Consider the following 24,788-nt stretch of genomic DNA (forward strand, 5'->3'; position numbering starts at 1 on the left):
ATTTGTTAATCTCTGTTTCGCTGTCTCATGAAAAGCACCAAGTCTGAAGTGAGACTCCTGAATCTTTTCCAATACCAAGACTTCCTTGTAACATCCACGGAAATATAATTCCTTTATTAAGAAAAACAAATATTATTACACATTGATAAACTTTATTCATTAATATCGTTTCCTCTGGATCTAGCACTATAATTTACAGGATGCCTTGAGATGTGGTTCAGCTTTACAGGACTGTAATGGTGGCCAGGTGACGCAAGCTTCTCAGGGGGTGTGTGGGGTCATCTGTGGTGTTCTGGAAAGAGTTCACATACACATTGCAAACTTTCTCTGGGGCTGAGTAGTCAGGAAACTTGTACTGAATCTTTAAGCTCCTTTCCAGCTTTTTCCTTTTGTGCTTGAACTCCAAAATAGTTTTCGTGTATTTGTTAATAGTGGTGACAGCTGCAGCCATACAGCAAGCGAAGGAAGTCCATGCAAGGCTATAAACAACAAAAAAAAAATTCAGAAATTAGCAGGACATTTTCATATTCAATTTTATCAATTTTATTCCCTCAATTTTATCTTTGAAAACACTGCATGTGTGTGATTGCATTGGTGTGTATTAGAGAAAGATGGACAGGCTGGGTGAGGAAGAAATACTCTTTATTAATGACCACTTACAGAGCTGACTTGCAGAGTTGACCTCTGCATAGCTGTTGTACTATTTACATTTAACATATCTGTTTAATGAAACCCTACCTCAAATTTCTCTATTTACCCTGTTTAGAGCTTAAAATCAGAAAGGGGTTTTATAAAGTTAAAAGGTGCAGTTATTAAGTGTCTAAATCTCACAGGGGACACTGAGAAAAATGTGAGTTACCCAAAAGTGTAAAAAAGAACAGAGAAAGCACTATTAAATAGCTGGCTAAAGCAGGTTCAGAGCATTGAAATGCATTCCTGAGAAAATGTATGTCATGAGTAACAGAGAGAAAAGGACATCAAGACTGAAATGTTAAAAGTAAACCCATGAGGAGACAGAAGTAAAAAAAATTAAATTGTAGTACAAATGTCTTTTCCAACCTAGTTTACTCTCTGATTCTGTGAAATGTTCCAGATACAACAATCTGAAGTATATATGTGATAGGAAAATGTCAACCTAAGTGACTGAAGCTGGAAGAGTTTTAAACAACTTAGGCAAGACAATTGTCCTGGGGGATGAGGACACTAAACCTGGGTCTGATGTCTATGGAGAAAAACCTCTCTGCTTCATGCAGGGCAGTTGGACCTCTCTGTACTCTCTGAGGGATGACAAATACAAAACTTGCAAGTTTATACATTCTGGGGAATAATCTAGAGACAACTGAATTTCGAGAACAGCACCTGGTTACTGAACTGTTCCTCAGAAGTGAAATAAGGTAAAGCCATAGCTTATAAATTAGGTATTCATTCTGTGAATATAGGGTGAAGTGACTGAAATGTAATGGAAGAAGTAAATATAGACCAGTTAATACCAATAGGACCAGCCATAATCCCAAGTGTGAGGTCTCCAGTCTTCAGGACCAAGATTTACAGTCATTTGAAATACAGTTGTGTACATCATGTGAGCAACCATGCCCAGAAGACCTAAAAAACATATTATAATAACATTAGAAAATGGAAATTGAGCACATTCTTCTTTGTAGTTGTCCCTTGAACTCCTGAAGAATATTTTATGAAGTATCTGAATTCTACAAGGCACTCAAAAATATTGTACATTATCATTTAAGTATATTTAAGTTGTTGTGTATTTGCCAATACACTCACTCATACATTCTTTTAATGCACACTCTGTATGCCAGAGGAGTCTGAGGGAGCAGTGGGACATTCATTTCAAAAGGCAACAAGCTGGTTGGTTCTTGTCCTCTGAAAACTCCTTAGTAGTATAATCCTGAGTTATTACAGAAAAGTTTTGCTCAGCTGCATTGCACAGGACACATTTCCCAGTTTCCTGCCATTGAGTGGAAAGATTTTCAAAGCTGCAGGTGTTTGCCCTTCCCACTGCTGGAAATGCAGGCAGATTTATCAGCAGGTGAATGAAAAAGTGGACAAACACTGGAAAATACTGAAAATCTAGGTTGTGGTGATGTGTCACATCCTTTGCTGAGTGACATCAATTTCTGTCATGGTTCCTCCAGTCTGGCTGCCTGGAAATGCATATAACTGGAGTGTGAACATGAGCTGCTCTGCTGGGGCTCTGCTCAGCTCTGGTACAAGGATTACACCCTGAGTTAAATTCAGCATCTCAGCTGTGACTTCAGGGCAGTTTGGTGCCTGAGAAATGGTGAAAATGTTACTAATTCAGATATAAAAGGCAAGCAGAGTCCTGTATGGGTGCCTATTAGGGTTAATTTCCACTGAAGGCCACTGAGGGCACCAGGACAGTGTTATCAATACTGTGTGTTTCAACAGACTGTAAACAGACAGTTCAGACCAGATTCTTCAGGTTGGACTAGAGACACTTCTCCCAAACTGAATTCGCCTAAAATCCTAAGGTTAAATAGCACTGCATTATGAAGCAATGTGCAGAAAATGAAAGAAAATTTTAATGACAGTTCTCTACTAGCAATTGTCCAAGTACATTGTATTCCCTCTTAAAAGTGCTATTTGAGCTTGGCTATCACTAATTTTATACTTAGCATGTTGGAAATAAAAAATCAAGTTACTTGGAAGAGTATGTTACCTTTTAAACTTTGACAACTAACCTCACAATGAAATGAAAAATGATAAAATTAAAATAATTAAGTTAAAAATAGCAAAAGCTATAAATACAACATTCAAAATAGATCATATTAAGACATAAATAATTGAAAATAATATTTTCCCATAAAATTTTGCTTCATTTTGTATTGTTTGCGTCACCATAGACAGTGTTGAAACTTGGACACTGTTATTCATTTTCAGATGGAAGACTATTCTGGATGTAATTAATGGAGATACTTCACTGTACCTGCTAACACAGTGACTACTGCAGAGAAGGCATTGATCTTCAGCCCATCAATGACAGAGCTGTAGTAGCAGATTTCCACTGACATAAGAATGTTTCCAATCAGCAGCAAAATGACGTAGAGAAGCTCTGCTACAATGGACAGCCACAAAACCCCTGCAAACCAAACCAACAGCACTGATTTTATAAACAATCATTTAGTATTTTCACCCATTTCCTTCTGCATTTATATTGTTCATATAACATTAAACAGAAGCACAAAGGCTGTGAGGATGATAATGATAACATCTGGGGAAGACTTCAGTGTCAATGGACACCCAAAATTATTATTCCTCTTGGCCAGTTACTGGAAAAGCACTTGCATGTTCCTGCCATGCACTTAGAAGCTAACAGTGCAAAGTGGGGCAGTGTGGTTTAATTGCCAGTAGCTACCCTAAAATCACCCTGAACCAAAGCTAATGTAAAGAAAAATAAAGAATCTAATATAAAAAGAAGAACTATGCAGTTATCTAGCTGTTGATGTCATGGCTCTGAGTGCAGAGAGGAGCAAACTGGAGCAGCAGACTGTGCTACACAGCAGACAAACAGGCCATTCACACAGCTACACTGCCTCTGGGGCTCCTCATTAAATAAAATCTTCCCCATAGGCTTAACTTTCAATCAAACAGGATCTTGATTTTTTTTTTTTTTTTTTTGGACAGAGAAGCCTTCATGAGCCCAGACAGTCTCCAGGTTTCACTGAGATTCGTTTCTCTAGTTATCTGCTAATTCCTCTCTTTTTGGATATCTGGTAATTACATCTTATGCAAGAAGTTAATCCTCCCATTAAAGTCTCTCAGCCTGCTGTTTGACCTTTAGCATGCTAATGTCCCACAGCCAGCAACAGGAGGCCTTCTTGTGTCCAAATTCACTGGAGCAAGGTCTGGCAAATGACCTTCCCCAAGCTTTTTACAAAATAATTATGTCCTGAGACACCTGCTTTTAGACTCAAATACTGATTTTATGTGAAGGCATAGCAAACAATCATAACTTAAAAATTGAAACATTGCTGAAACATGTCCTTGATTACTGGACACCACCTAGGGCAGTAGGCAACATTAATGTGGTGAGTAACCCCAAGTGCTGGCTTTGCCAATGTCTGTGGGACCTCTCTGATTCATGGCCCATTCAGACATTCAGTTCTTGGGCCAGGCTATGTGTGGGTGTTCTTGGACATGGCTTGTTTCTCCGGAAATCTCTCGGTAAAAAACAGTGATTTTCATTAGGAAGTCCAGATGTGACATTGCCCAACAACTTTGGCTGCTCCAGCTGTGAGTTTGCCTCTTAACATTTTTGGTCAGTGAGCCATTTTAATATATGCAATGAACAATGGTGATCATCCCTGTGTGTGACACCCAGGGGTGATAAATCCAGCAAGAATTGCTGATCCTGAGTTGCAACAGCAAACTGTTGCATCCTGAGTTTTGATCACAGAGCAGCCACAGGCATGTGCAGAACACAAACTCGTTCTTCTGTGCAGAACACAAACTCGTTCTTCTGTACAGGGCAGAACCCTATTTCCAGACAGGATTTCACCACCCAGGGAGAGCTTTTCAATTTGGGTTTTAGGTACTTAGATGCTTCTTGGCTCTCCCTATCTGCCCTGCCAGTGCCTGTGGTGTTTGCTGATGCTGTTCAGGGTTAGTTTCAGCACTCTGTCCTGCAGTAGCTCTCCTGGTGAGGAGCTCTCAAGGCAGGGCCCAGAACACACCCCTCACTTCTGAGGATCATGTCTGTGTGACTACACCACATCTCATTTATATTTTGTTCTCCTGCTACAAACCCCTGTTATGCCATTAGTGCACTGTGACAAGCTGCAATAGGCAGAAGGAAGATGAGCCTTTAGAGACTGAGTATTTCTCCTTCTCCAAGGGTCTGAAATTGCATATCCAGGAAAATATTCCAGTCCCAGTATGCTGGAAAAAAAGATTTTTTTTTTTTTCTGGATCAGCCACTTGTAAAGTGATTGGTCCAATCAGATCAGTGATGGACTGATGTTTTTCTACTGGGGATCAGACAGGAGGAAGGCACTTAGCAGCATCTGCAGGAATGCTTCGTAGGAATATGAGTCCTTCTTTGAAAGAAGAGAATGGAAATGTCTCCTCACAGCTCTGTGAAAGGCACAGGGAGGGGATTCAGACCAAATCAAGGCTGGTTTGGTCCACAGCACACCTCCCTCAGGTCCCCTCAGCTTACAAGCCTCCTGGGTGAATGTTCACACCCTGTCTGTCCCTCTGCCTTCTCAGCTGTGTGGTGCAGAATTCCAGTCTGCAAATGTGGAGGGATGAGGAGAGAGAGAGGGTAAAAACACACGAATTTTGACTTCCAGTTCCCGTATTCAAAGTTATTTCAAACTCAATTCATATTCAAGTGGTGTGTCTTCAGAAGGACATAGATTGGTGTTATAAGTCATATGAACTTTATTTTGAAGTTGGAAAACTAAATAAAGGACAAAAAACTATCTGGGATTAAAGCAAGCATTTTTTACATTAATTAATTTAATTTAAGGAAGAATACTTATATTGGTAAGTGTGATCAGGAAAGTTTTGCCAACAGAAAGAAATCATGCATACCTACCTCGATCAGAAGTTGGAGTCAGACTGATAAAGCTTCTACATTTCTCACCTAAGAAAAAAAAATTTGGATTATTTTGTATTCTGTACTGATCTAAAGAAATAGATTCTTAGAAAGAAGAAAATGCAAATTCCACCATATAAGCAGAAATTGAGATGATCTAGAGGAGAAGCTATTTTTAATACACACAGAGTTCCTGATACATCAACCTTCTCCTGGAGCTTAGCTAGAGAATCCTTACAGACTTTTTCAATGCAGAATCAGAGCCTGGATGACTTAGAGAAAGGCTATGAATTGATTTCCAAAAGGTGGTAGCTGTGAAAGCCAGACTAGGAAAATTCCTTTGCAAAACTGGCAGCAATCCTCCCTGTTAGGGCAGAGCTGCTCTCCTTACAGCAACAAGTCTGCTGCTCACACAAATTCCCTCTAAGCTTCATTCCAATTTCTTTCTGTAAGCTTTGATTCTCAAACCCATACGACCTCCTGACCCCCACACAGATGCTGTGAACAAAGCTCCTGGAATTAATTCTGCTCTGATCTGAAAATGCTGGGTGTTTTTTTCCAGCTCCTGCCTGCAACAAGTTGGAAACCATGAGCTTCCCTAGCAGATGCTCAAATTACACAACGCTGGTATCCACAGCATGGATAAAAGGTATCTGCTGGACGTGGAGTTTGCTCTGATCTTTGACATTTACCCCTTAAAAATGCATAACTTACAACACCTTCTGGTAGAACTGGACCTTCAGGACAGGTGACAGCAAAAATATTTGCATTTTTTAAGCGCAGGTAACAGCTGATTTGATTTCTCTGAAGTTCTGTTCTAGCTGGTATTTGTAAACTGATCAGGACAATATGGGGAAAAACTTAGTGTTGATCTGGATTTATAATAAGTGCCTGAATTCTTGAACCAGCAATTCCCTTATACCAAAAATCCAAAATTAACTAGAAAGTTTCTGCAATGGCAAGCTAATTCCATTCTAATAATATCTACATATGTAGAGTGAGTCCAAATTAAATGCCACCACTTATGACTAAGTCTCCATATCGTGTTTTAGCAGGGTGAAAATAGTCTTCTTCTGCTCTGATTTGTGAAAGGTGAGATCACAGTAGGAAAGTGGAAATACTTGAGCTCAAGAGGAAATCCAAGAACAAGTTTAGATCCCACAGATTCATTAGTGCAAAGGATTTTTTTTTTAAAGTCACTTTGAGCTTTCTGTTGACATAGGGGATCAGAAGTAATCATTTAAAGCCAGTATGTTCATTTTTGACTAACAGAATAAAAACACTGGAAAATTTAACTGGAAAACACTGGAAAACTTAAACACTTTCCTGTTAAAGTAATTTAACTTGCTGTATGGTTAGAAGAATAAAAAACAAATAATTTTCGTCTGTACCAAAACCTGACACCTAAATCAAAAACATAACCTGTCACAATAATTTGCAGAATTTATTAGGAATTTTTTAGGAAATGACTAGATTTCTCTACGTCTCATTTAGAGTCTCTAAATGACTCTAAGGTCCCCTTTGCCAGAGAAGAGCAACTTTTAAAGGCTACAAACATGACTTCCAAACAAGTAGGAAGAACTGTGATTACTTTCTCAAGTAAATTCACATGGGTTTACTCACCTTCTTCATTTATCATTTCTTCACAGGAATACCAAATCCCAGCATGAAACTTCTTCTCAACATACTTGTCATCTCCAGTCTCCCAGATGTACTGCACAGCTTGGCTGTTGTTGCCATCAGGGCTGTTGAAGCGAATGCAGAGATCCCCTTTGCTGTCTCCTTTGCAGAAAGGTTTGGCAACTTTTCTCGTCCCTTCACACCAGTAGCTGCTGCTGAATGCTGTGATAGAGAAGACTAAGGAGAGAAAACTGAGAGAAAATGCTGCTGAGGCTCTGTGCCGTCTGTCTTCTGGGACTGAGGCTGGCATCCTCTAGAACAGCACTAGAAATAATTCTAGAAACAACCTTTTACAAATTTGTGCATCTATCTGCCTGATGAAACACCTGCCTGCGTTTCCCATCCCATGCTTCATTCCTCTCAGAGAATTGTGCTGGCTTAGGAGTTTAAGACAGAGAGCATAGATCTGGGCATGACCAGAAATCATGTGGCAGGGGAGATTAAGAATAAAGGACAGTGTTGCTTGGCAGCAATGTATTGTGAAAGAAATGTGAGGAAGTGGGACAACAAATTGTAATTTTCCCCATGAATCATACACAGAGCACAGATGCATTGGAAGTGCCCCAGTATGCAATCACTGAAGTTTGATTTATACAAACAAAATATGCCTATTTACCTTGATCAGAGGTGAAGTCACACTGATGGAATCTCTCTGTTTCTTAGCTAAGGAATAAATAAAATCTCCCAATTCCAAATGCTCCTGTAACACTGAACACTGTTTAAATTGAGTTCAGTTGTGACTCTTACTACAAAGAAACTCGTAAGGAGCTAAAACTGGTGGGTAAGCTGTGGTGTTTCACAGCATGCAGCACTGCCCAAAACCACTGGAAAGGTGACTGCATGTGTTCAAAGTTCCACCAGTGACAAATGAAAGTCACAAATTACTAGACTTGGCTCCTGATGGAGTCAGTGTGATTGCAGCACGCTGTGGGTCTTCTGCTGTGACCTGATCCCCAGGAGCACTAACTCAAGGCAGGGACTGCAGAGCTCATCCAGGTTTAATTCAGACGATTCTTAGAAGTGAGAGGTAAAAACTAACAACTTGTAGATGTCAATCAATAAAGAGCAGCTTCAGGTGCTGAATGCTGTTGGTGGAGAAAACAAGAGGATTTGCTTGTGGTGCAGCACAGCCTGTGCTCTCACTGAATCACAGAGCCATGGCATGTCCTGAGATCAAGTGACCCATAAAGATCATAAGGTCCAACTGCCAGGCTGCTGGAGTGGGCTGATGTATTTCCACTCTGAAGGACACTTCCACACCCCATGGTGCTCATTTTTCTACCACATCCAGACTTCATGTACAGCAGAGACATGGATGTCCAGCATGACCTTCCACCTCCTGGTTTCCTGCAGAAGAAAGTTTTGGCATATATATATATATAGAGAGAGGGATTCAGGTCACACTGATGAGGTGCTGCTGCAGGGTGGATCTGCCACCCCATTTGGGTTTAGCTTAGGTCTGTTATTGAAAATGGGGGTATTGTTGGACTCCACAGTCCCAGTGTGGCTCAAGGAATGGCTGGAGCTGTGTCAGGGGAGGTTTAGGTTGGATATTAAGGAAAGAGTCTTCCCCCAGAGGGTGGTCAAGCACTGGAACAGACTCCCCAGGGCAGTGGTAACTGAGTTCAGGAAACATTCTGGCAATGCTGCTGTGATTCTGGGGTTCTGGGAAGGGCACAAGCTGTCCTTTATAACAAATAGCCACAGGTTTAATTTCCCTTGGAAATGGATGAGACAACATTTTCTTGACTCTCTATATTCCCAACCCAAAGCCTGACAATTGTAAGCTAGACCCTAAAATGATTGTATTATAAATGGCTTTCTTCTCTGGACCTGCATAACACATAGATTTATTAATATTTTCACGCTTTTCTCTTCAACCAGAAAAGTTGAAAACAATTCTTTGAAAGTGAAAGCTGAAATTCATTGTCAGTTTCTCCAACCTGGCAACTGAAGCTTTGAAGAAAACACTGAATGTCACAAGAATTTTAGTAAAACTTTAACTGCTGGTAACATAATTTTTTTTTCACATTTAGATCCTCCCTGATCCTGCTCTGGCTATGCATATTTGATATAATATGACCAAAAAGCATAAAACCAACTATCACTGAGCTGCTTTCTGACAGACAACTAGTCAGCAAGCTTCCTACACAAAGTGTTCCAAGGCATCATTTATTGGTTTCATGAGGTGTGTATAAACATATATGTGTTTTTATGGAGCTGGATTGCATTCTGGAAAAACCACTGGCAAAATTCCTGTGGAGCTTCAAGGAACAGAATCAGCCCTTTAATGTTTTAATAGTTTTCTGCCTTCTTATTGGCTAATGGACAAGCTGCAGTAAGCAGAGTTGCTGTGAAGTTTAGACTAAAGCTCTCTCTGCTTTTAATCAGAAAAACCAAAACGGAGTTGGAGTCTAGCAAGGCTAAACACTTCAGGAGACTTCCTCACTAACTTGTAAAGAAGATTCATGGAACAGTGGCCTTCATAAAAGAAGACATTTTTACTTCTTTTTCTCGTACAGGACAGAATGATATAATTGATCTATAGTGGAGTGAAAAAGCAGCATATTGGGGATAAATTTATTCGAATCATGACACTCTCTGCTCTCTATTCCAGCATGGGACTCTGGTCCAGAATACCTCCAACATCTGCCAGCTCTATCATGATTTTGTTTCTTGTGAAACAGGTAAGCTAATTCAATAATTAATAATGGACAGTATAAAAGTGAATTCCTAGCCCATAGCATTTTAAAAGTCACAAACAGCATGTTTGTATCAAAAATCCTTCCGATATTACAATTTATTTTTATTACAAATTAGTCGTGGAGAAATAATGGCTGCAAAGCTGTAGAGTTTTATATTAGAACTCTCTCTGACTAGGTCACTTATTAGAACTTTCTTATATTAATCCTCATTCATACAGTGAATAAATTGTGTTTACAACCATTTACACAATCACCTTTCATACCAGTATTGATCAGTATTGAATTGTATTTGTTTTTCAGTTTAAAAACTGATATATTTATATATACCAGTTTTCCCACCAGATAACAATACTATTATGAATAGTGTTTATTATCCACTTCTTTTTTCTCTACTCTAAACCCATCTTTGATTTTTTACTGGCACTACCTTTGACTGGTATGAGGGGTGAGCATTGAATCTCCAGTTTGTGAAATCTGATGTTACTGGCTTCATTCTGCATCTCACCTTCACAGAAAAAACTAGTAAAACCCCTATGCAATTTCTACCTTTATTTCTTGTAGATATCCACTGAATTATTTTGCTTTTTTCCCTAAATCTATACAAAATTCTGAATGCTTACTCCTTTTTTCTATATTGCCTTATAATCTGGAAGTGTTTTAGGTATTGTAATGACAAAATATCTCAGTGTAATTCCCTTCAAGGAAATTTTCACACAGGCATTTAATAATTATTGTTTCTTTATTAATATCAATCTTGATTTGAATACATTTTAAAAACAATTACTGATAGTTGGTATTTTTTAATTTAACTGAATAAAATTCACACATATATTTAGGGTACATTTCTATGAAGTTACAAGCATTAAGACAATAAACAGCCTTACTGCTTATTGTTATTACTGACATATGTTATTATGAATTATTACGGAAAGTAATAAGGTATTTCTGTCCACTTATTCTCCATTTTCTTGGGTTTCTGAGAAAGTGAGATTACATCTGTAAGTGCTGCAGAGCCCATATCTGAGTTCCTAGCATTTTTATAAAAGCAAAAATTACCAGGAGACAAATATATATATAAGTATTTTTGTCAATATTCCTAATAGTTTTGTATAATTGAAATCTGCAGCTTCTTTGTTTAGAGCTGCTGTTTAAAGAACTCAAACAGCTCTCAGATTTGAGACTCCTCAGCCAAAGCACTAATTCCATCAATGCTAACCAAAAATCTCCCAAGTACTTCTGTGAGATCAAAACTTTGCTAGACTAATCACAGTGAGTTACTTTGTCATAGTGGATCTTGTGATTTGTTTAAAGAAATATTTCTTCATATTTTATTTTATAAGAAAGTAACATTTAAAGGAATAACAGTCATAAATCACCATATCTGCATTTTCTAGCAAAAACCTCTAAAGATAGAAAAATATCCATCAGACTGAACCCTGATCATGGCTGAAAGAATGAGTAAATAGTCTTCAGCTTTTATTTCTAGTTTATGCCTAAATGGAAAGGATTTTTTCTGTCCACAAGAGCATAGTCTGAACAAACAGAGACATTTCATTTCGTTGCTGGCTTATTATAAAAAATTTAAAGGGTGAAATCCTGACCTGTGGTCAGGTATGAAAAATTTAAATTTAAACCAGTCTGCAACCATATATAATCCATTTCCTAAATGCAAACTTCAGGCAGCATTTTCTTCTGTATCCAACATATTTCTAAAGAGTGGTGTCTTCTTGGTGCACTTTGTGGGTGCTGAGCAATCGAAATAAATAGCCAGACCCTTGCAGGGAATTTTGATTAAATTTCCTCATGGGTGAACTTCCACACAAGTGGAGCCAGGCTTGAGGGCTGAGGCAGTTCCTTTGCTACCAAACAAACTTCAGACAACCTGAAATGATGTCCAGTGTAGGGCAAAAGGTCATGGACTTTCTGAGTTTCTGTCTTGGACACTGCAGTTTAATTTTCCTGAGTCAGAAGTCCTGTTTAAAAACAGTGTTAGCAACTGAAACACACAACAGATCAAAAGCTGCATGTTTCCCCTGCTTGAGTTCGTGGGAAATTTATCTGAAAGGTTGGATTTCTTCCACTGAACTTGCACTGTATCTAAGTTTTAATAGCACTGAGTAATCCAAAACCTAGATCATAATAAAACCTTCCTGGGATTTGTAATCACAACCTGTACCAGCTGCAGAGAGGTATTTGTTGGGTCTCCTCAGAACAGCCACACCCCATCCCTGAAAGTCTTCAAGGCCACCTTGTTCAGGGCTTGGAGCAACATGTTCTGCTGGAAAGTGTCCTTGTCCATGCAGAGTGGGTGGAACAAGATGGTCTTCAGGTCCCTTCCAACCCAAACCATTGTGCAACTCTGTTGTTCCACAACTTGGCTTCTCTCACATGACAAAACCAGAAAAAGCCTCCCCAATCCCAGCAGTGATTGCTCTGCTGCTCGTATTGACCTAGAGTACAGACCATCCTCAGAGATCCTGTGCTCCTCTCTGAAGAACCATGGATGTCAAGACACTGAGGCAAGCCTGTCTCTGTGACTTTTTGGCTTTGACTCCTTTTCACTTAGTTAAACAGACACAGAACATCAAGGTGTCTCTCTTCCTTCATTTTCCCTTCCCTCTGAAGGCTAATGCCTTATTCCAGACTACTTGGTTTGCCTTCTAGGGGCAGCCTTATTCCAGACTACTTGGTTTGCCTTCTAGGGGCAGTGCAGAGGTATCTTGCAAGATTCCCATTATTATTGTGACCCATGTCCCAAGGGGAATGGCATGAAGCTGGGTCAGGGGAGGTTTAGGTTTGCTATTAGGAAAGGTTCTTCACTCTCATGACCAGAGACAGAATTCAAGGTGAACAGCAGAAGGCTGAGTTGGAGGAGATTTAGATTTGATATCAGGAAAATGTTTTTCACCCAGAGGGTGTTTGAGCACTGCCCAGACTGCTCAGGGAATGGTCAGAGCCCTGAGGCTGCCAGAGCTCCAGGAGAGTTTGGACAGTGCTCTCAGGGATGCACAGGGTGGGATTGTTGGATTGGGATGGTCCTGTGCAGGGCCAGGAATGCTGAATGCTCCTTGGGTATCATCCCAGCTCAGGACATTCTCTGATTCTCACAGGACAGTTAACAACTGTCTAATGCAGTCAATACAGAAAAGGCTTAACAGGATGTCCCATGCAGAAAAGACTGAAATCTTCTCCTTGGGGCACCTGAATCTAAGCCTTTCAAACCAAGAAGGGAACAAAAGCTGATTTTCCTCATTCCCAGGCTTGGCAGTATTCTTCAGCCTTTCTCTGTATTTATGTCCTTTCCCCAGAGTGGAGTCCCCTGCACACTGAATAATCATCAATCATCTATGAACAGCAAGCTTGGTATTTTGTTTTGTTTTTTTGGTGTTTTGTTTTTTGTTATTTTGTTTGTTTCTTTTTTTCCCCCCTATTATTATTGGTATTCCTTGAGTAACTATCTGATGATCAATTCAGAAGTTGTTGCCATTCAAGCCATCATAGTTTGCTGTTGAATATCTGTTTATTATTTCTTTGAATTTAAACCATTTCTTCTGTTTATTATTTCTTTGTTGAATATCTGTTTATTATTTTATTCTTCTTCAGCACTTTCCTTTCAGCTTGCACATTTATTGCCATGTCTTTTGAGGTATGACCATCAGAGTTAGTTATATTATCCAAGCAGAGTTGCACTAGGGACAAATACTACTCATTTTTTCTGTCTTGTACTCCTTTTCAAAATCCTCCCTTGGATGTACACCTCCAGCAATGTCAATAGTCTCCTGTACTGCAATGCTTACGACATCAGGAAGAATTTCCTCACAGAAAGGATGATTGGATATTGGAATGGGCTGCCCGGGGAGGTGGTGGAGTCACTGTCCCTGGAGGTGTTTAAGGAAAGACTGGATGTGGCACTCAGTGCCATGGTTGGGTTGACAAGGTGGTGTTCAGTCACAGGTTGGACTCAATGACCTCAGAGATCTATTCCAGACCAATTGATTCTGTAGTTCTGTGATTTTCAACAGGTGGCTCCTTTCACTTCATTTCTACAGCTAAATCCAAATTTTCAAAAATTTGACATACATCCTCCAGCTGTGGCCTCTAGGAGCAAAACATTGATTTGGTTTTTCATGGTTCATGCTCTGCTAAGGGGATCATGTTTCTCTGCCATCTAAATGGCCCTTATTCCCCTGCCTTGGGCAGGGACAACTCCCACTAGACCCATCCAACCTGCCCTTGAATGCCTCCAGCCACAGCTGCTCTGTGAAACCTGTTTCATTTTGAGTAGTAATATATTTTTTTTTTAATATGTCCTTCTAACTATACTTAAAATCAATTTTCCAGGTCAGCTGGCAGCTCTTAACTTTTTTTGTCAGCTGCAGCTCTGATTTTATGTAGAATTGATTTTTTTTAATCAGTAAGTTTTATGGTAGAAAACAAATTAACTCACAAGTATTTACATCACTAGTGACCAGGTATTGGCTATCTGACCATGCCTGCAGGTTTGAAGAAATGGACAATTCCAGAAGGAAGTGATGTGAATTAATGTCATTTAGGCCTAAACTGCTCCTCACTCCTGTTGAGTGAACTCCTTCATGCCTGTCTGTCAACCTCATCTCCAGGAATGGAGCCAAACAAGCTGCCAGGTAGCCACTGAGAGGTTTTCTTTGCATTTCCCTGGCTGTTTAAGGCATTTGTTTATCAGAAGCTGAAGTGTTCCTCCCCAAACCAAGCAGTCCTGGCTGCAAATGCGTCATCTCCATGTCTCTGCCTCTCCAAAGGAGTTCACTGACCCATGAGGGGCTGAAGAATCTCCCCTGGCTCCCAGCAGTTTGAGACCTACATGAGGGAAATGTCAAGATGCTTTTTATTTTGGAAACATGCATTCCTTTCTCATGGCTGCTGTAAATATTCTCTCCTTATCTTGCAAGCCCATCCGAGGAAGAAGAATTATAGTCATTTTACTCCCTTGAATTTAAAGTGGAGTGTCTGGAAATTAGCTGAGAGACCAGAAGCAGAGTATTGAGCAGGCAACATTTTACACAGCAGAAACATGCATGAAATAGTGATCCTATGTGAGGGCTAGCTTACAAGAACGCTGCTCTTTTGAAAGTAAATAAATGTTATTTTCTTTATTAAAAGAAAACAACAAAAACCCCCAAAACAAAATGAAAAAAACTGCTCAAAAAACCCATTAAAAACCCACAAAAAACCCCAAAAAACCACCACCACCACCACCAAAACCCCACAAACAAACAAAAAACCCCAAAAAAACCCTCAAAAAACCCTCAAAACCCAAACCCAAACCAATAGGTTTAAAGGAACATTGGGTTAAAGGAACAAAGGTGAAGTTCACAGCCATGTTTCTTCTGGCTGTATATCTCAGCCCTTGGCACATCACCAAGCTCAGACAACATCGGGACAGCCACACGTGTGAAAGGCAGTTCCAAAGAAAAGGTGTAGTTCAAACAAAAATAAATTGGCTTTTCCTGGAGAACTGAAAGGCATCTTTGAGTAGAAAGATTGTTTTAGAAAACTTGTATTTTGTTTGCTCTCCAAACTTTGCTCATTACAATTGGTAACATTTTCAACCAGTGATGAATTTTTCACTTTTGGTGATTTATGGTAACAATGATCTTTGCCTGCTGGCCTGCCTCTGGCCTCTCCAAGCCCTGGTTTTGGGAGACCAGGGAGCTTATTGCTCAGAGACTGCTGAGGTTGGTGTTCTTCTCTATGGATAAATAATGATCAAGTCACCGTATGATGATATCTAAGGATAAATAATGATCAAGTCAACTTGATCAGTGATCAACTCAGCTAATCCTGAGCTGCAAGCAGCATCTCCCATTATCCTTTCTGTACTCCTTTGCTCCTAATAGGGCATTTCCTCACCAGCCCAAATCACAAAGCAGTTTTGCATTTAATTCTCCTACTTTTAGCTTTCCAAACAGCAGTTATCAGCTGTGGCACTCTGAAAGGTCTCTGCAGTCAGTGTTGCATGAGAAGGATGGGAGTGAAAGATGGATATTCAGGGAGACCAAGTTAAAATATGAGATTCCCCTAGAGACAAGTGCAACCCTTGCATCACTAAGGTGTTTGCCACAGATGTTCACCAGATCCTAAACACTTCAGTCATTATATACAAAATCATTACTAAAATTTGCCTAGGGCTGGTATTTTTTTTTAAACAGCAGAATAGATTTGATATTAAGATCATATTCCAGATCATACTCTCTAGAGAAATCTAGTTTTTCATAATTTAAAGGAATTCTTCATGTCCTCTAGTATCATCACCATAACCAGAAGGTCTAGACAAGATCAGCTTTGAAAATACCAAGAACAAAAACCCAACTCCTCTGAACATCCCACTCCCTGCCAAAACATGCAAAAACACCTCCTGCCTCCAAAGGAAAACAAACAAACAAATAAAAAAATAAATTTACTTATAAAAATCCAGGACATGAAAAATCCATTTGTGTGAGGTGTTTTATGTGGAGAAAATTTTGGCTGTGGGAAAAATAATGCTTCATTGTATCATGTGGAAAATCAAGAGGGTGAAGACTTTTCTCACAAGAAAGCAAAACAGTGTCCTATCTAGGCAAAAAGGGCAACACAGTGTAGATGGGCAAGTCCAACTAAAAATTTAAAAAGTGTTTCTTAAAAAAGAGAAGAAAAAGGAAGAATAAAAGGATGTCTATGGCACAGTTGCAGCTGATGGCAAAATCAGCTGGGCAGGAGTACAGAATGCACCAGAGGAAAGGTGTTAGTAGCTAAACAGCATTGCTTATTCATTACTGTTTGATTCCATTTTCTTTTTTACTATACTGCATCAACCAGGTGGGCTTGATTATCTTGAAAAATATACTAAAACCAAAAATCCCTCAAAATTATTACCAATCAGATCCCTAAATAAACCTAGCATAGCAGAAACATAAATCCATGAGAAGTATTAGCTGATCTTGGCATAAATTGACTGTAAAACTGTGGAAAGACTGTAAACTTTGTAAAGATCACATTTTCTACAGTACAGGGATGAAATGCCAGTGGTTTTGGTGGCATCTCACAGGTTCTGGCAATTAAATGTCTGTGTGGAATTTTAAAAGGGACTTCATAGAAGTTGAAAATATTGTTGTGGTAATATAGCATCACAGCAATACATTTCTTTTTTTGTTTGCAAAGACAGCAACTGAAGAAATTTCATTAATAGGGTGGTGAACTATTGGCACAGGCTGCCCAGAGAAGCTGTGGCTGCCAAACCCTGGGAGTGCTCAAGGCCAGGCTGGACAGGGCTTGGAGCAATGTGGTTTAGTGGTGGGTTGGAATGAGATGATCTTTCATCTTTCTTCCAGCCAAAGCTTTCTGTGCTTCTGTGATTCTGTGATTCCTGGAGAAGTAAGAGTTCTGTCTTTAGCACCCTTTTTACCTACCATTGCTCCCCTCCCTTCTTCCCCTCCCAATTTGTTATAATGGAAAGGAAATTGCCATTAAGGACTAAAAGGTTCTATCTTGTTTTCTTTTTTTTTTCTGTGTACAGTACTTTCACTCCCAAGCCAAAGGTTCTCTGCTGGAAAAAACCACTACTGGGTGGAACAAATATAAACAGGAATGCTTGAAAATGCTGCAGGAATCACCTGTAGACAGTGGTAAGGAATTAAACAATGAAGAAATGAATGGAGTGACTCTGATGAATATGCAAACATTGTCTTGCTTGCTTTGCAGCAGTGTCTGTCTGTTCCTAAGTTCCAAATGCAGAACAATCAGCTGTAATAATCATGCAGACATCCAGTCATTAAAGGATCTCTTCACCCCAAAACACACTAGATTCCCATGTGTAAAACCAGATGATATCAAGAAAGGAATCCATGACCAGTTGGTGCTTTGCTACCACTGTGCTGTGGCACTGAGTCCAGAGGTGTCTGCTAGCCATTTCTGTAAGAACCTACTTGGACTACTTTTCACTTTGCTTTTCAGCCTGAAGGCAGTCAGACCACCCAGGGAAAAGATGTCTCCCATTTCCATACCTTAAAAACTGAGCCATGAGAGACCCAAACCACGTGAGGCAAGGCAGAGCCTGTTTGCTGCCTGGTCAAAGCAGCTGGGGAGCTGCAACCTTCTCACAGGGCTGCTTGTGCATTTTGGGACACACAGGCAGTAGGATTACAAGCTAAGACACAAACCCAGGTTTCCCCACGTTCATCTGACACAAACATTAGCTTAAAGTCCCTTATTTATTCTCCTTTCTCTGTGGCTTTTGCATTCTGAGATGAAGAGCAGCACACCTACAGTGTCTCCTGCTGAACCCATGCCTCACCTTGGATTGGGTGCTCAAAGTTTTATGCTGTTTGGCAAAAGGGGACTTAATAATCTGTCATTATTTCACTCTTAAATGTATAAATCCTGCTCAGCTAGCTGTCTGTCTTCAGGAAAGGAAGGCATGGGTTTGGTTTGAGTAGCTGGAGAAGTCCAAGCTTTAGCTGGGAGGGAGATGACTGCTGTTCACCAAGGAAAAATGAAAAGTGAATCTGTGCTCTGTGTTTTGTGCTCACTGGCTGTAGGCAGGTATTGAAAGCACCCTCACCAAACTTGTTGGTGACTCCAAACTGGGAGGTGTCAGAAGTCAGAGCCATTTGTGGAAAATAAGGAAGGAGAAAACACAGAAAATCAGAGAAAAGAAACTTCCATAAGTTAGTGACTCTGTGACTACAGTCAAGGAGTCAAGAAGACAGTGATGAGGCTGCAGAGGGGACAAAAATCCCTACACTGAGACCACAGAGGCTTCAGGATCACACAGTCATAAAATCACAGAATCATAGAACATCCTGGGTTGGAAAGGACCCACAGGGATCATCTAGTCCAACCCCAGCCCTGCCCAGACACCCCAAATCCCACCCTGTGCATCCCTGGCACTGCTGTCCAAACTCTCCTGGAGCTCTGGCAGCCTCAGGCTGTGCCCATTGCCTGGGGAGCCTGAGCAGTGCCAGCACCCTCTGGGGGAAGAACCTTTCCCTGATATCCAACCTAAACATTCCTGACACAGCTCCAGCCATTCCCTGGTCCTGTCCCTGTCCCAGGGAGCAGAGATCAGAGTTGCCCTTGCACTATCCCTCAATAGGAAACTGCAGACCCTGGTGAGGTTTGACCTGAGCTTCCTCATGATTTTAAGCAATAAACTTATCTCATAGTGAAGAGTGTAAAGGCTTCAGCTGAGGCATGGACTCAGGAGAGAAGGGCAGCACCTGTTTCTGCATTGTGCAGGGAGCATTGCACAGTGAATAAACAACATTTATGTGCAACATCTTGTTATTCTGGAGTAGCTTGCAGCTTACTTGGAACAGTACAAAATGGTTTCCATGATTGACCATTGTCTGGATAACTTTTTGTAAAACTTTTATTTGCTTCTCTCCCCAGGAGTACATTGCAATGGGACGTTTGATCAATTTGTTTGCTGGCCTTACTCACCCCCAGGAAATGTCTCTGTTCCTTGTCCTTCATATTTGCCATGGCTGGAAAATGGTAATGTGAAAGTGCTAATTTGTCTTGGAGTTTGTGCCAGGAATTCAGCTAAAGGACAGATGGTGCTTGTCTATCTCACCCCAGCATCCTCTGAAGTGGATGAGGGAGAAAGTCTCACCTCTTTCTACTGCTTCTGAACTGAGGAACAAAATAATTTTTGATGATTATTGGCCCTTTCCCTCCATCTGTGTTTATCACAGCTCCATATTTTCTGCTGTAAAGCAACATTTGCAAGGTCATGTAAGCATACTGCCAGATCAGAATATTCACAGTGATAGACTCAGGGTTCAGCTGCTGAGCTTCAACTTCTGGAGTCCCCACTGGTCCCAGACACAAAGCTCTCTCCCAGAAAGCTGGGAGGACCAAACTAAGCAGCATTCCGGTAAGTCAGCCCTCTAGTAGGGCACAGCACACCACCAGCAAGTGGTGAGCAAACAAGCCTTCCAAGCAGCCTTTTCCAGCAGGGAATGGAGCAGGGAGGCTCTCAGGAAGGTGGGGAAAAAACCATCTTCAGGAGCAAAGCTGTTGAAGATGAAACAACATTCCCTTTCTCCTAAAGAAATGAAAGGGCACTGCTATCACCACAGAGCAGCATTTCTGAATCCTGCTAAACAGCCTCTCTTAGCTGCATTTCTAATACCACTTGGAGGGACCAATTCTGCCTGAGTCCTTTAATATATGGAAGAATATGACCAGCTTCTTATCCCAGCTTTCTCCAGCCCACATCATACATGGTTTGTTCTTTAATGTAATTTGTCCATTTTTATGCTGATAAGCAGCAAGAGGCCAAGCTTCTATCTAGTCTCCCAAACTGCTTCTACCAACCATTTAGAGCAAACCCAACTGTTTGTAATAAACAAAAGCATCTTGCCTCCGTGGAATGGAGACTCTTCTGTCTGAATTTCCACAAAAGCAAGATGCAAGACATTGCACCAGGTTATGAAGCTTTTCATTATGTTCACAGTGGGGAACACAGTGGGGCTGCTCTCTGATAGGATCATCTGGAATCCTCATCCATGCCTCATCCATGCCTTTGGGGAAGAGCATTACAGACAGCCCAGTTGTCTGTCTGTCCTACAGATTTTTCAGGACTGGGGTTAGGATTGTTTGTGGTCCTAATTTCCATTGCTGGCCCCATTTTCAAGGCTCAGCTCTATCTCTGTCCTGGGACACTGGTAGGCTTGAACCAGAAATGCTTGGCAGCTTGAGGTAAATTTATTGTGGTTTATCATTATTGCCAAGTCTGAACCACTGAAAAGCTTGGGTGGTCCAGAAATGAGATTTCTGATCACGTTTTATAGATGGTTTAAGATTTTTTTCAGTGTCTAGTGTTCATAGAGAGCTCTGGCTCCATCACAACACACTGTGCTCCCAAAGCAATTCCCTCAGCTCCAGTTACCCTGAGCAGAACAGGATATTCCAGTTGTTGCTGCCACTCTTCAACACTTTTCAACTCAAAAATGATTGCAAAAGCTCAGGTCTGATTAGAAATAAATGGAGAGCAGCTGTTAAGGACAACATCAAACAAACACCACCCAGGGTCCCCATACCATTCCTCTGAGGCTGTGGGCAAATTCCTAATTCGTATAAACTGGGACAGTGCAGTGCAAACCAAGAAAAGTTCATCAGTTCACCCTGAAGAGCCTCAGAGCACAGAAAGGAAACTCCAGCACAACACCTGCAACATCAGGTGTTACAGAGACAGAGCATTCCCTCATCAAATCCTTGTGCAGTTTGGACTGCACAACCTGGGCAATGAATGATTCATATTTTGTTGGACTTAGGAGCTTAATGAGGAAAAATGAATAAATTTAGATGTAGGCTTTTCTTTTGGATGCACTATGGGTTTTCTTGTAAATATCAGGTGCATTCTGGGAATTTATTTCTGCTAGATTACATTCCTACTTTGTCCTATGTAAATATGAAAAATATATTGACGAAGACAAAATGAAAGTGGATTTTATTCTGTTTTTTTGAGTATGGGTGGTGTGGAGTCTATTGGGGAGGTACAAGGTGGAAATCTTTCAAACATGTAGGAAAAATGAAATCTTTATTTTGACCTTTCAAACTAGAACTCTGTTTACTTTCAGGAAGTGTAGGACATGTATACAGAGTCTGCTTGGAAGAAGGGATTTGGCAAACAAAGGAAAATTCCACAGACATTTGGCGGGATAGTTCAGAATGTTCTGAGAAAAATCATTTCCAAAAAAATGTAAGTATGTTTTATATTACGGTTGAGTACTTTAATCTTCTTAATCTTTTCTTGACTAACTGACAAAATATTTCTGTTTAATACCTCCAAAGGATCCTCAGATTTTATTTCAATTACCAAATGGAAAGCTGTTATTTTATTTATAAGAAGCAGAAGAGAAAATATTAAAGAAGGGGATTCCTGCTTTAGATGCCATAAGTGATTTTCTGCTCAGAGCCCAGTGTTCACATGTACTGATTTTTTCCCAATAAAATAGAAAAAGGCTGCAACTTGCCAAACATGTCAGCATCCCAGCATTTCCCCAAACTGCATTAGTCTATCAAAGTCAGACAACTTCCCCTCTGAGCCTTTCATCATTTAACGAGCTGCTAATTGGTCATTTCAAATTTAGCTGGTCAGAGACTGGAGGATTCACCCAAATCTAATGCCATGCTTCCTGTATTTCTCATATTGCATCAGCCCAGGGCTGGACTTGGTCAGCCAAACTTCTTTTGCCATGGAGTTCAGCTTAGCAGATGTCAAAATTAGGTCTCTTAGGTAAGCATTATTACCACTATTTTTGACTTTTTAATACTGACTGAGTGCTGTTTTTTACTGTAGCATGTAACGTTGCTTTACTGATTAGTTATGAAACACTGTTAGTTCAGAATCTCTATTATTACTACATTTTTACTAAGCTCTTTATATAGTAAGTATATGAATTTCCAACCTTTCAGTTTATTTATGCAAATGTAATAAATATTCGTAAGTTCAGAGTGTTTTCCAAGGCTTGTTGACCGTTCTGAATTGCAGATTTTTTCTGTGAGACATATTATTTCATCTTGGGTGACAGCAGACAAATTCTTTGAAAGCTTTAACTAGTTTTCCTACCAATACTAAATATGGTTTTGTACCTGTTTGTTGTATTTAATGGAAACCCTCAAGATGTAGAAACAACCCAGAGCTCATATCTGCACACACCAGAGGAATTAGCTTGGTTTCATGTGCTTTGGTGTTGCAAAAATGGAAATAGCCAAGATGATAACTTGAGCTTTTCACAGGGTTCTTGCCTGCTGGAATGTTCCCATGGAACAGAATGACTAATGGAATCTCCTGCTTTCCCTGGGCACTTTCACCCTCTTCAAGAGAGGTGATTTTATGCTCACTAACATAAAATTATTAGAGAAAACTACTGGCAGGAAAACAGTGCTAAAGTCCCTGGTGCTGAGCAGTAAAACAAGAAAAACAGCAAACTCACTGAGGGAAAGACACAGGTTCAATAAAATCCCTGTAGGCCAAACATGAATTATGAAAGTCACATCTCCTGTATCTCACATTCCCTCTTCAGAGATGCTTTCCTTGGGTTACAAAAGAAGTGTGAATAGTTGAGAGGTAGACATAAGCAGCTAAAATAGAAAAAAACTTAGGGAAAAGGAATTTTAAATTAAACAAATTGAAGGGAAATTTGTGCAGGACCAGGAGTTGGACTTTACTGATCCTTGTGGGGACCTTTCAACTCAGGGTGTTTTATGATAATCGATGAAAGTGTGAGTGGTTCCCTTCCTCTTCTGAGGTCTTACTTGTCATTCAAAGACATTCAAGACAGCTCTGTTTTCTTTTTCTTTGAGCTCAAGATGGAAGTCAGTCTATTCCAATAGCTCTAGACAGAGCTGACTCTCAAAACTCTGCAGACACAGCTGATTGTGCATCTCCACAGACTCAGCAGTGCACTTGTGTGTCCTCAGTCAGTGAGTTATCTCTGCAGCTCTTAACCCACCAGGACCCTTTTGGTGCATGGAATCATGGCAATGATTAGCTGTGATTTGCACTACAAGTGGTGTTTGTACAGAGGAAACCTGGAAATAGTCTGTGAGTGCCTTTGTATTTGAAAAGAAACTCAGACTAGGTGTTGCAGAGCAGAAATGCCTTGCAAAGTGAGGACTTTGCTGCCCTTGTAAAATCCTTGCTCACTTCTGTTACTTTGGCTAACTAGAAAAGCATTCTGGGAATGACTCAGCTAAACTAGAGGTGAAAAACAAGTTCCATAATCGTAAAACAATTATCAGAACCAATCAGTGCTCACACCGTGGGGCTGTGGTTGGTCACACCTGATGTTCCTATCTGGTCTGTGGTGCTGGTTAAGCACATTTGTTGTGCCTCACAAGGATGGAAACTCATAACAAACTAACAGTTTAAGAACCCTGAATTTCTGCAATAAAGTGTCTTCGCCACACCATCGCAGAGTCCATGTTTGCCCTTACAAACCACTGCACTGGGTGCAAATATCTTTGTCATGCACTGATTTCAAAAGGCAGCACAGAGAGCTGGCATCAGAATCCTCCCCTGGCTCCTTGCAACTCAAAGGTGAACCCAGAAGTTTCTGGATGGTGTTTGTGCTCTGTACCCCTGCCTACATAACATATATTTCTTCTTTGTTCCCAGGAAGAAGAACATAAACTACTTACCACATTGCAGCTGTTATATACTATAGGATATTACTTTTCTCTCATCTCACTGGTATTAGCCCTGCTTATACTTTCTTTACTCAGGTTAGTATAAATTTACATGCATTTTAAAAGTACAGAGCCCTGTACTCATCATCTTCTTTTTTTATGAAATTGAATTTATTATTTAGGTTCCAATGTTCTAGTACCTTGCAGCCTTCCAGTGCCTGAATGGCTACAAACACACTGAGGATGAGCTTTGGACAAGGGCATGGAGTGACAGGAACAAGGGGGAATGGATTTAAGCTGAAGATGGGAGATTTAGATTACATATTAGGTAGAATTTCTTTACTGTGATGTGCTGGCACAGCTCATCTATAGAAAAAAATCTGCAAATTAAATCTATTCCAGAGGATTCATATATTATTTTTTCCTCCCACAGAAAACTTCACTGCACAAGAAACTACATCCATATGAATTTATTTGCATCTTTTATCTTGCGTGCCACAGCAGTTCTTATAAAAGACACTGTATACAACAATATTTACTCAAAAAGACCAAATGATGAAACTGGATGGATATTATACCTCAGTCCAGAGGTAATGTGTTAGTTCATAGCTAATAGTAAATGTGTTTTTCTAGCAGTCATTACAGTTACAGTTTTGAAAGTTTGCCCTACA

At 40.2% G+C, this 24,788-nt stretch overlaps 2 protein-coding genes across 2 annotated transcripts in view; one reads left to right on the forward strand and one right to left on the reverse strand.

Annotated features, from left to right (window-relative positions):
* Positions 1–95: 95 nt before the first annotated feature.
* On the reverse strand, positions 96–7,775 carry GSG1L2 (GSG1 like 2). Its single transcript, XM_085077942.1, has 5 exons — positions 7,202–7,775; positions 5,579–5,626; positions 2,966–3,118; positions 1,491–1,602; positions 96–479 (listed from the first exon to the last, which is right to left on the reverse strand). Exons 1-5 carry the CDS (start codon positions 7,506–7,508, stop codon positions 224–226), a joined length of 876 nt encoding a protein of 291 aa, XP_084934068.1. The 5' UTR covers positions 7,509–7,775; the 3' UTR covers positions 96–223.
* Positions 7,776–9,627: 1,852 nt separating this feature from the next.
* Positions 9,628–24,788, forward strand: part of GLP2R (glucagon like peptide 2 receptor) — a 28,909-nt gene continuing 13,748 nt past the window's right edge. The window contains exons 1-6 of the mRNA XM_085077943.1: positions 9,628–9,945; positions 17,495–17,603; positions 19,369–19,473; positions 21,564–21,685; positions 24,107–24,213; positions 24,551–24,707. Coding sequence (XP_084934069.1) covers positions 9,850–9,945; positions 17,495–17,603; positions 19,369–19,473; positions 21,564–21,685; positions 24,107–24,213; positions 24,551–24,707 — 696 coding nt within the window. The 5' untranslated portion in view covers positions 9,628–9,849. The remainder of the gene's footprint in view (positions 9,946–17,494; positions 17,604–19,368; positions 19,474–21,563; positions 21,686–24,106; positions 24,214–24,550; positions 24,708–24,788) is intronic.

This window comes from Lichenostomus cassidix, chromosome 18, assembly GCF_008360975.1.
Source record: "Lichenostomus cassidix isolate B80296 chromosome 18, HeHo_3.0, whole genome shotgun sequence".
In the NCBI taxonomy this organism is placed as follows: Eukaryota; Metazoa; Chordata; class Aves; order Passeriformes; family Meliphagidae; genus Lichenostomus; species Lichenostomus cassidix.